At 46.9% G+C, this 11,896-nt stretch overlaps 1 protein-coding gene across 1 annotated transcript; it reads left to right on the plus strand.

Moving 5' to 3' along the window:
• The first annotated feature begins 1,851 nt into the window (after nt 1-1,851).
• On the plus strand, nt 1,852-5,168 carry MSC (musculin). The gene is made up of 2 exons (XM_080801379.1): nt 1,852-2,580; nt 3,481-5,168. The coding sequence occupies exons 1-2, from the start codon at nt 2,071-2,073 to the stop codon at nt 3,565-3,567; spliced, it is 597 nt and encodes a 198-aa protein (XP_080657505.1). The 5' UTR covers nt 1,852-2,070; the 3' UTR covers nt 3,568-5,168.
• Nucleotides 5,169-11,896: the final 6,728 nt, after the last annotated feature.

Below are 11,896 nucleotides of genomic sequence, written 5' to 3' on the forward strand. Positions count from 1 at the left end.
TGAGATCTCCTTTTTACATCTTTCTGCTCCCCCTTCTCATTTTTTTCTTCCCTCCTTCTCCTGGTGCACCTAAAGTCAAGTTCAAGTTCAAGCACTCCTATAAAAAACTCCATACTCCGTCCTATACTCCCTGCCTTTTCCCATCCCAGAGAGAACCGAAAATGAGGGGTATTTTTACTCAAATGATCCCAAAAGGAGCCCCTCCCCCATCCCTCAACAAAATGACAAAATACACAGGGAGAAAACCTTTGTAAATGAGGGTGACTGGGAGGGGGTATGTGAAACATCCCCCATGAGGGCGGGCTGGCCTGGGAGACTAAGGTGGAACGCTGCCTGAGTGATGAAGTCAGCCGGGGCCAGCCACCTGTTGTGGCACTTCAAGCAGGAAGCTGGGAGCATTTGTTCTGCTGAGGAGTAGTGGAGGGAAGCTGGCCCCATGGCTTCTGCTCACTCTGTCCTGGGCTGACTGCACATTTGTTTCCTTGCACTTTGCTGGGTTTGGGAACCTATGAGCTTTTAGGGGAAGGACGAGTAAACACATTAGCCGGGTGTGAAGATTCAGTTTCCTCATTGTAAAAGAGAGGGATCATACCCCAACCTCATAGCGGTTGATTATTTTGTTGTTTTCTTTTAATTCCTCACTGGGCACTCATAAGGTGCCTAGCCCAGTGCCTGACACATAGCAGGCACTCAGTAGCTGGCCAATGGTGTCTGCCTCCAACATAAAGTACCCATCCCTAGACCAGGTACTGCAAAGATCCTTTGAGTTAGAAAATGAGACTGCAGTTTCCTTTTGTTTCCTTTGGGGCTGGGGGGAGAGGGCTTATTTTTGGTTGACATAGGACACCTTAGTTCTGGATGCTGTTTTGTCATTTTTATTTTAGAAGACTGTGCTGAGTTAGCATTCTGCATCCTGGAGTGTGCTCTTCAACACACAATCTAAAATAGTAATTGATTCCCTAGACTATAACTCAAAGAATTGGGGCAAGATCCTCTATCTAATGCATTGTGGTATTAAAAACAAAATCAAGCATGAAATTCCCAAGACAGTGGTAAACAGCAAATATAACAGCTTGTCGTGTGTGTAGGGGGAGGCGTGTCGCGACTGAAATATGGAGGAGCCAGGGATGCTAAACATGGAGTTCAAGTCCATATTCTACTTACCAGCCTGAAGATTTGGGGTCCTTTGCTTAAATACCTATCTCTGCGGCTTAGCTTGAAGTTCTGCAAAGTGGAGGTAACATTTAAGTCACAGATGTTGGTTGAAAATGGAACGAACCAATGTAACAAAACGTGTTTTGTAAATCATAAAGCCATATTATAGGGAAAAGAGGAAGAGGAAAATGGGAAGTTCATTAATTGTGGCGGATTGCTCGGTGTCGTTTGCTTGTTTTGCTTTTTTACGCTTTTGTCGGGCAAGCCTTGGGTAGGCCGTCATACATTCCGCGTTTTGAACTTGGGCAATAGAGTTCCGCTGAAAAGATGGGGAGAGAAGCAGAGGTCGCGATCCTGGGGTTTCTCAGTGTCTGGCAATCTTCGCCCTGGCTAAGACTAGTTGGGGGTGGAAGGAGGGTGGGTACGAACAAGGTCCCCTCCTTCACTCTCCCGACGCACGCTCATCTCTCACTGACAATCTGAGGGTCCGACGGACCCGGGGCCCAACCTCAGTGGGTAGAGACTTCCCCTTCCCCGCCCCCACCAACAGATCCCGAGCGCAGAAAAGCGGTCCCCACCCCTTCCACGCCCCCGCCCCACCTCTTGCCCCCCTTTCCAACTCCCTCTGCTTGGCCCGGGTGGTTTGTTCCGAGGAGTACAAATAAATAGTCCTGTCAAAAGGCGCAGCTCGCGGCAGTGCGCGCGGAGCCTGGGCGGGGGCGCCCACTTCTCGGCCGCGCTCTCCCAGGTCAGCGGCAGGGCTCGCTCCCGCGGCCCCGCGCTTCCTACCCAGGTCTCGAGTCTTCCTCGGAGTTCTGCCCGGCCCCCGCCTCCGCCAGAGGGAGCGGAAGGCCGAGACCATTAGGCCGGCCTGGGGACGGAAGGCGGGCGCGCGTGGGCGTGGGGGACGCAGTGATGTCCACCGGCTCGGTGAGCGACCCCGAGGAGATGGAGCTGCGGGGGCTGCAGCGGGGGTACCCGGTCCCCGCCTCCAAGAGGCCGTCCCTTCGCGGCGCCGAGGGCAGCTACATCTCTCCCAGTGACAACTCGTCGGCCGAGGAGGAAGACCCCGATGGCGAGGAAGAGCGGTGTGCGCTGGGCGCGGCCGGCGGCGCGGAAGGCTGCAAGAGGAAGCGGCCGCGTGCGGCTGGGTTCGGCGGCGGCAAGAAGCCCCTCCCGCCCAAGGGCTCGGCGGCCGACTGCAAGCAGTCACAGCGGAACGCAGCCAACGCCCGCGAGCGCGCCCGGATGCGCGTGCTGAGCAAAGCCTTCTCCAGGCTCAAGACCAGCCTGCCTTGGGTGCCCCCCGACACTAAGCTCTCGAAGCTGGATACGCTCCGTCTGGCTTCCAGTTACATCGCGCACCTGCGGCAGCTGCTGCAGGAGGACCGCTACGAGAACGGCTACGTGCACCCGGTGAACCTGGTAGGGGCACCCGCGCGAGGCCCGGGGCGAGAGGCCGGGATATGCTCGGGGAACTCCCGGGCACCAGGCACAGTCAGCCGGCGGGGGAGGAACCTGAAAGGGGTTTCTGGAATGGGTGGTGAGGAGTCCAGTTTAATTTCTTAAAACCAGGGGAAGGGCCAAGCCACTTTCTTGGAGAAGAACCTTACACCCTTGGGTGTTTTCTTCATTCTGATCATTGTACCTGGTACTTTGCCCCGTGGCATCTCTTGGCTAATATCCTACGTCCGGGGTGAGTCTGGGTTCCATCTGCATCCACTACCCGGTTGCAGATCAAATGGCCAATCTCTCTCGCCCAACTTTTTCCAGTTAAGAGTCTGACCGGTTCTATTTAACAAGCCCTGTTTTCTGAAGGGAAGGAGGGAAGGCCCGAGCTCTGTTTAAAAGCCTTTGGATTTTTTAAAAGGTTCTTGCAGAATATGAAAGGTTTCCCCAAAAGGGATTTGTCTGGAAAGTCCCTCTCCGACCTGCCAACTTTCCCGGCTTGAGAAAGAACCTATTCCAGTTCCTACTCGGAATGGAGGGCTGTGTGTGTGTGTGTGTGTGTGTGTGTGTGTGTGTGTGTGTGTGTTGGGGGGAAGGGAATTAAACAGACAAAATCCCAAACTCATGCAAGTTTCACCGAATCATCCTGAGGGCAAAGACCAGAAGGAAGCATGGACAGACGTCTCATGTCTCACACAATCAAAATTCAGAAAAATTAAAATCCTAGTTTAGAGGGAAGACACCCACATTCCCAGAACACTGATAAAATCTGAGCTACTAAAAGAAAGGGATATTCCAGGGTTCACTTAAGAGAACGGTTTCGGTTTGAGACAGTACTTTCTCCTTCAGTATCTGATGCTCTTTTTGATTTTACAGACATGGCCATTCGTGGTCTCAGGACGACCCGACTCGGACACCAAAGAAGTTTCGGCTGCCAACAGATTATGTGGGACCACCGCTTAGATCGAACACGGTTGCTGGGATTATTGTTGAAGCGTCTGTGTTTGGGGGCGGAGAGAAAGGAGCGTGAGAACCACCCCCCCTCCCGCCAGGGATTGCGGGAAAGTTCCATCGGATTCTCCTAAATTCTCCTAGACAGCTCCCCACCCGAACTATGAACACGACACATGGCGGGTGTCGGGATCAGAGCCCGAAGGGTTGGCCGCGCGGCTGTCATCGCAGGTCGCTGAGGGCTGCGGCTGCTGCGGATCCCGGGGAGGACAGTTTGCTTCTCCAAAAAGAGCTTCCTTCTGTCTGTACAGCGCGGAACCAGATCCAACCTCGGACTTTAGCAGTGTAGGATAACCAGGCGCCAAGCCGCCTAGGAGTTAGTTTCCCGACTGAGCCAGATCTCTGTGTATGACGGCACGGCTCTGCACAGCACAGGCGTGTGCTAGGTTAGGCAATGCTTAGAACGTGCTCGGGATGATTGGCTTTAAAGACAGCAGAGTTCGCGGGAGACCAACATCGGGGCGTGTTTTTAAATTGCAAAGACGGGAGAGTGGCGTCCTTGGGCCAGGTTTGTACCCCACAGGGCAGCTGCCTCCTAGATGAAGGGGCTGCCCTCTGCACAGGGAGAGATGGAAGCACGCTTTCAGGGACCACCCGGCCGGAGTTTGCCGGGAGCGCTCTGGGCCCTTCTGCCTCCTCGTGGCAGTCAAGCCCTTCTCTCCCCCCAGGCGCCCGCCGCTTCCTAACCCGGCTTCTGTCTGTGCTCCTACCCACCTCCCCGTCTAGACTTGAGCCTCCCACCCCCGCGCCCCCCACTCAGCCTGGCTCGGGTCTTCTTGGGGCCTCCGTCCACTTCTTCCTCCACACCTCTTTGCAGCACCCGTCCTCCGGCTCCCGACCATCCCCCGCCGGCCTCCCCTACCCAGGCTCTGGTGGCCTCCTCCTGCAGCACAGCCTCCCCGTGCCCACGTTCTTCCTTGCTGGAGGAGTGCGGTGGGTGGTCCGCTGAGCCGGTTGGGTACCTAAGGACCCGGCTCAGGGGGCACGCGCCGCTGTCCCGAGGCTTCTCTATCACAATACTAGCAAATGTAAATAAATTTATTTTTGTATGAATAAAAAAAAGGCATTGTGAAATCTGAGTGGCCCTGGGCGCTGTCCCAATGTGGTCTTTGTTGCCCTTTACCTAGTTTGGTACGGAAGTTCATTTAGACGCGCCTTCTCGGCCCCAGACTGGGATTGGTTCTTTCTCGGCCGAACGGAGCTGATCCCATTGGGATCACTGCATTTCCAAATGTAACTCTCATCACTTTCTATTCTTCTGATTCTTCTGGAGGCCAGGGTTCCTGGGAGTCAAGAACCCAAGGCTTGGTGTGCCTGAAGAGTCTTTTGGGGCCGAGGCCACGTTGAAATTTATATGCTCTACAAAGTAATATAGGTGCGCATCTTACATTTACACACACACACAAACACACACACACGCGATGCTTTCTCTCACATAAAGCACAGTCCAGACCTTACAATTTCAAGTCCTTCAGGAACCCCTACAGCCCACACACCGTTTTGGGGGTGACTCTCAGGTCTAATTGGCAGAATAAAATCGTAATACAAGCGGCAAGTTGTGTTTCAGTTGAGCTTTTTTTTTTTTTTAAATAATGTTTATATAGCGCTTTTAACTTACACCACCTCATTTTCCTTGTTGTTTTCTTCCATTTTCATTGCAATTTTCTTGGGAAGTAATAATCTGGGAAATCATCATATGGTTTTTTAAAATGCCTGTCTTTTTTTTAAAGCTGCATTCCCTGTGTAGAACATTTAGAAAATTTGTGAAAGTGTGAAGGATAAAACTACCTAAACATCTGCCCAATATGGGGTGTGTTCGTTATTTTATAAAATCAAAAGGCAGTTTTCTTGACCAGAAAGAGAAAATACAGCTGGAGTTTAGGAGGTGAGAGGGAGGTGGGGGGTGGGGGGAGCGTGATTTCCTGTTTTGAACTAAACTAAACCCAAACTCTGGAGAACTGCTTTCTGAGACCATTTTCTTAGGCTTTCTTCATAGGAGGATCTGGCCCTCAGGATCTAATCTTCACGAGCAGAAGTGGGCTCAGGGCTAAGCTACTTGGTTTTTGTGGCATCAGAGTCTCCCTGGTAAAAACAAACTCGGGGGTAACTAGTGACAGGAAACCCTAGTGTGTTGGTTTAAGGGCACTTAGCCCCCCTAGTAAGTTCTGGGTGGCCGGCTTCTTGGGGGTGGGTTGTCTCCTGGAGGTCAGCTCTCAGATGATGTCTTTCCCAAAGCTTCCATCAAATGCGATCTTTTTCAAGGGAAGGATGCAGTGTAGTATGTTATTAAGGTGAACCCGAATGTCTACAGAACCCCTCCTGAAAGTAAATCTCTGCTGCCCACAGGCTAGTGGCCATGTGCAACCGCTTTCAGCCTCAGTTTTAGTATCTACAAAATGGGAGTAGTAATAGTGCCTCCCTGGGAAAATTGCCATCGGGTTAAATGTGATAATATTTAAGCAACCCTCCTAGTAGGCAGTAAGCAGCACCCTAAATGTTGACTCCTATAAAAGGGGAGAGACATGCTTTGATGAAGGGGGCACTTTATGCAAGTGAGGTGTTTCAGGAATACAGTCTTTAAGATTGGGGTGGCCCAGGTTTACAATGCCTGGGTTAGAATGTAAAATAGAAGTATCCCACAAAAGCAGACCAGAAAAAGGAGGGGGAGACGACTATATTTGTACTAAGTACAGATAAGAAGAAACATTTGATGAAACAAGAAAATAATTGGGCAAATTTTCATAAAAAATATTTAAATACTTCTTTGTATAATTATATCCTCTTAAGGCACTGCAGGGGTAAATGTTCTGCCCCTACTTTGTCCCCACTCCCCACACTGAAGTGGTCCTCTTCACTGAGTCCCATGTGCAGAGGCTTATATTCTGAAAACTCATTTATATTGCTACTTTATAATCCTATAATTTGTAAAGAAGAAAAAATGTTCTTACAAAGTATTTTCGCTCCCCAGTTTTTGTAAAGAGTCCAATGTCAAGAGTTATGAGATTAAAAAAGAAGAAGAAGAAAAGAGGCCAGTTTCTAGTAAGTTTCAGTGAATCCAGGTAAATTGCTCAAGCTTCTGGGCAAGGGTAGCTCTTGGGAAAGGCTGGAAGCACCTTGACCCAGCCTTTTCTTGATTAACCATGACCATCATGCATGCCGAGAGGTGGAAAGGCATCCCATTCCTTATTTTCTTTTTCCTCTATTTTCCTGTAAGAATTTGGGTTGAAGAAATAGGAGTTGGGGTTGGGAACAGAGGAGGTTAAGAAAAAAAAGAAAGTCTCTCTTTTTGTTATTTCAATTTGATTATACTGCTGTATGAGAGAAGTGGAGGGGGAAAAAGTCTAAGAAATGTAATGTAAAAGGTACTGAGTAGCAAATAAAAATGAGTAAATTGAAAAAGACTCTTCAGGGGGCTTTTTGAGAGACCAAAGCATTATTATTAGTGATACTGACTCAATCAAAGAGAACAAAAAATTCCCTTTCACAGGCTCTTCCTAAGATGAATATTTTAAAAGAAATGCTTTCAGCACTGTAATCTTGAAACACTTGGGCGTTTCTCTTGGTTGTGGATGTTGAATTGATTTTGTGCATCTTCTTTTGCACTGGGCTTCAAGTTACAACTTCACTGAGCCTGATGGCTCCTTCAACAGGTAGTGACATTTACCATCACAATTTGTAAATTGTGACATTTTTTAATAGGTACAGTTTTTCCCCCAATGATAAATGTTTCATAAGTTAACAACAACAACAAAAAAAGACACTCCCCTCCATAAAAAGAACTGAATGTTACACATCCTATTTTAATAGGTGATAGGTAAATAGCTTGGCTACTAATTTTGAAAGAATACATTAAAGTAACAACTGAGAAAATCAGTTTAGCAATGTTTGGAAGAGGAAAAACAGATAATTTTTAAAATATTTTATTTATTTATTTGACACAAAGAGAGAGAGAGCACAAACAGGGGAAAGCAGCAGGCAGAGGGAGAGGGAGAAGCAGGCTCCCCACTGAGTAAGGAGCCTCATGTGGGCTTGATCCCAGGGTCCTGGGATCATGACCTGAGCTGAAGGCAGATGCTTAACCACCTGAGCCACCCAGGTGCCCCGGAAAAACATATAAATTAATAACTGGCTTCTTACTGCCAAGCTTCTGACTTCTGGAAAAAGTCTCTAGAAGTTACAGGCTAACTCTTTGTAACTGAGAACCTGGCCACTTTCCTTGACACTTCTGCTTACCCACTGAGGGCACCCCATGCTTACCTTGTCGCCCTCACCACCCACATTCATCTCCTCTTCTCTTCTGTTCCGACCTTTGCATTATTTTCCCTTTCTCTCCCACTACGGTGGTAGGTGAATCTATGATGCTAAAAAGGTCTAGAAAGTCGCCAAAACCTGGAATCCACCCGTAATCGTGTAAACACTGGTACTACGGTAGGAGTTATAGCCAGTGATCTCAGCCCTTGCTAGTTCCCTTATCACCAAGACAGGTTATGGACCAACGTCGGGATCCTTCACTGCTTGTGGTGAAGAGCATCGTGGAGCAGTTAAGAGCAGTAACTTTCTGTTTGGTGAAAATATGGTATCTGTAGTTACTATTATTTTTAGCAGTACAAATGGAGAGGAGTGGGGGGCAAGGAGCAAGAGGTTTTTGTCTTTTACTTTTCCTTGTGTGTTAAGAGTTTATACATTATTTTTGGAATTTAAAAAAAAATTTGTATTTTTAAAGATTGCAAAACACTGAGTCAGAGGTAGCCGGTTGTAGTCTAGTCTCACAATTCTGCAGCTCGGGCACTTTACCACTCTCTTGTGAGACAAGAATAATATATCTTTTTTTTTTTTTTAATTAAATTTTTTATTTATTTCAGCGTAACAGTATTCATTGTTTTTTCACCACACCCAGTGCTCCACGCAATCTGTGCCCTCCCTAATACCCACCACCTGGTTCCCCCAACCTCCCACCCCCCACCCCTTCAAAACCCTCAGGTTGTTTTTCAGAGTCCATAGTCTCCCATGGTTCACCTCCCCTTCCAATTTCCCTCAACTCCCTTCTCCTCTCCATCTATCCTTGTCCTCTATATTATTTGTTATGCTCCACAAATAAGTGAAACCATATGATACTTGACTCTCTCTGTTTGACTTATTTCACTCAGCATAATCTCTTCCATCAGAAAGGACGAATACCCAACTTTTGTAGCAACATGGACAGGACTGGAAGAATAATATATCTTACCCCACAGAAAACGGATTAAATGAGATAGTTCTATTGGGCACTTAAGAAATGTTCCATAAATGCTAATTTTTAAAAATTGCAGTCCCAATTTTCCTTCTTTCCTCTAACAGTAGTTCAGGTGTCCTTATCCCTCAGCTGCAAATTGGTCTCATCATTCCCCTTTGCCACTGTTGTCACCTTCCTTTTGTAGACTACGTGTAATTTTCCTTTTTTTTTTTTTTTTTTTTTTTTTTTTTGCCACTAAGGAGACATCTTCATTGAATTTCCTCTTGGAAAATAGAGATCATAATACTCAGCATCAAAAATCATCTATGGGATAAAAAAATAAACTCAGGTAGTACGAGATAGACCAATGGATTTTGATGTAAAAGAATACAAAAATTTCATTGATAGTGATTTCAGATTCCACTCTGCAGCCCAGCTTTCAGAAACTACACTTGTAGAGTCTTAGCGTAATATCAATGAATATCCACATGAACTGAAATGGCTGTTAATAAGCTTCTTCTCCTCACAACTCCCTGACAGTGTGAGGCTGGATTTTCTTCATGTTCTTTAACCAAAATAACATACCACAACAGATTCATGCAGAAGGCAGGAGTGAGAATACAGCTGTCTTCTATTTAAGTCAGACATTGAAGGCATTTGCAAACATATAAAATATTGCCACTCTTCACATTAAAATGCGTTGGAGGTCAAAGCTATTTTTCATTAGAAATATGTTTGGTACATTCACATGTAATTAGTTTATTGTTTTCTAAATGAATTAAAAATGTTTTCTTTTGGTTTTGATTTCAAATTCAGTAAATACCAGCAGACATAAACTGTTTAAACAAAAGCTTTTCGGGTCTTTAGTAACTTTTTTTTTTTTTTTTTTAAGATTTTGTTTATTTGCCAGAGAGAGAGAGAGAGAGAGTGTACACACAAGCAGGCAGAGAGGCAGGCAGAGGCATCGAGAGAAGCAGGCTCCCTGCCGAGCAAGGAACCCGACGCGGGACTTGATCCCAGGCCCCTGGGATCCTGACCTGAGCCGAAGGCAGCGGCCTAACCAACTGAACCACCCAGGCGTCCCCTTTAGTAACTTTTTAAAGTGTAAAGAGACCAAAGACGAGAAAAAAACCGGGAACCACTGGCCTGGGTAATGCTTCAGTTCCTTTTCCTTGATAGGATTCCGTGTGTTCTTGATCATGTGGCAATCTCAGCAGGACAGCAGCAAGTAGGTCATGTCAAGGTTGGGTACAGGAGCCAACATTTGATCAGAAAGATTTGTTAGACAGGTTAGGATGGCGATGACCTAGACGGGGCATGCCGTGCCACTGGAGCCTAGCCAGGCAAATCAGCAGGCCAGCGCTTGAACTGGAGTCATATAGGCTGCTCCCAGGATTTCTGGACCCTTTTCTGAACTCTTTTCTACTCTTTCTGCCCTCTTCTTAACTCTTTTAGGCCCCTGTGTTTTAAGCCTTCATAGCCCCAGGGCTGGATCTGGCTTTGAAATGAAAGGGAAAATGATGCCCCAAATTTGTGACTGCAAAAATCCCATTTCTTTCGTCCATGTATTCATGTTCTCTGCGGGCTAGGTTAGAATCTTAGCTGGATCCTTGGCTAGATTAGAATCATTGTTCTAGTGAAGAAATTTATTTGAGGAAACCCGGGAATCATTTCCACGGATCATCAATAAGGAGTCTTTTATCTCCAAGTTTGCCAAGTGGCAGACAAATATATTTACTCATGATAACGTTGGTTAACTCACACAGGAGCAGCACTGAAGTAACTGAATGCCTCAATGTGCAAAATCTGAGTACAAAAGAAACAAAAACAAACAAACAATAACAAAAACTCTGTGAATCCTCAAATTCTTTGGAAGCAAACATCTTCAAATGCAAAGAAAGGATCCCATAAAATAAATAATTCAGCCACATGAGGTCCAAGGGATTTGGATGATCTTTAAGGAAACTGTTCCAAGAGCTAGGGAGTAGAGAGGGAGTATCCTTGTGCAAAAATGACCCAAACTTCTCCAGCTAAATTCAGTTAAGGAACATCTAAATCACAAAGAGCAGTGCTCTAAGAGGTGGAAGCCAAGGCTTCGGGTGCCTGAGGGGACAAGGTGGCTAAACCACGGATACAGAGAAAGGAGAGAGCTGAACAGGGAGGAAAGACCATCCTTAAACATTTATGAAAGCTGCACGCTGCTAGATGCAGGCTATATGTTTTATCCTAAACAGAACAATTTAGGTGTTTCTTACCTGGCACTATCCCACAGGCTGTTTCTGTGCACAAAACTCTCTGGAAATCTCTAACTTTTACGTGCTTTCATCATAGGTTTTCCCTCAACTTGTGGTGAAGAAATAGGCTGAGCTATTATTCTGTTTCCCTGGCTCGGGCATCCTCGAGTAATATCATTACTTTGGAGACTTGGGCAGGGATGGATTTGACTCTATTAGAATAGAGGGACCCAGGCTCCAAAGATGGTTCCCAATGAACCAGGCCTCCATTATCCATGTTTTTGTGTAGTGCTGGTCCTGTGATTTGCTCTAAACAGTGGTAGGTAGCAGAAGTGACTGGCAGATCCAGGTCTAAGCCTTAAGGACTAGAAGCTTCTGTTTTTCCTTATTTGGGATTCTGAGCTTCCATGTAAGAAGTCCAACAATCCAGAAGAGACCACATGAAAGAAAAGTCCTGAGACTCCACACAGGAGAACTCGGGAGCCCAGCTGACAGAGAGGACTGAGGCCCGGGATGGATGATCCTGGTGGAGCCATTATGGCCAGCTGTGGACATGTCTTAGTGGAGAGTGAAGAAGTGATTGAGAACAGCTGGCAAGGGTGAACCATCCCCTCTAGCCCTGTCCGAAATCCTGACTCTCAGAATCCTGAGGGATGATAATATTTTTTTTTTAAGATTTTATTTATTTATTTGACAGACAGAGATCACAAGTAGGCAGAGAGGCAGGCAGAGAGCAAAGAGGAAGCAGGCTCCCTGCTGAGCACAGAGCCCGATGTGGGGCTTGATCCCAGGATCCTGGGATCATGACCCAAGCCGAAGGCAGAGGCTTTAACCC

The sequence above is a fragment of the Martes martes genome (assembly GCF_963455335.1).
Source record: "Martes martes genome assembly, chromosome: 4".
Lineage (NCBI taxonomy): Eukaryota > Metazoa > Chordata > Mammalia > Carnivora > Mustelidae > Martes > Martes martes.

Excerpts from the sequence above, each read along its gene's own strand:
- MSC (XM_080801379.1), top strand. The coding sequence starts at position 2,071 with ATGTCCACCGGCTCGGTGAGCGACCCCGAGGAGATGGAGCTGCGGGGG. Across the intron at positions 2,581-3,480 it reads ACGTGCACCCGGTGAACCTG|ACATGGCCATTCGTGGTCTC; the intron begins GTAGGGGCACCC and ends TTGATTTTACAG.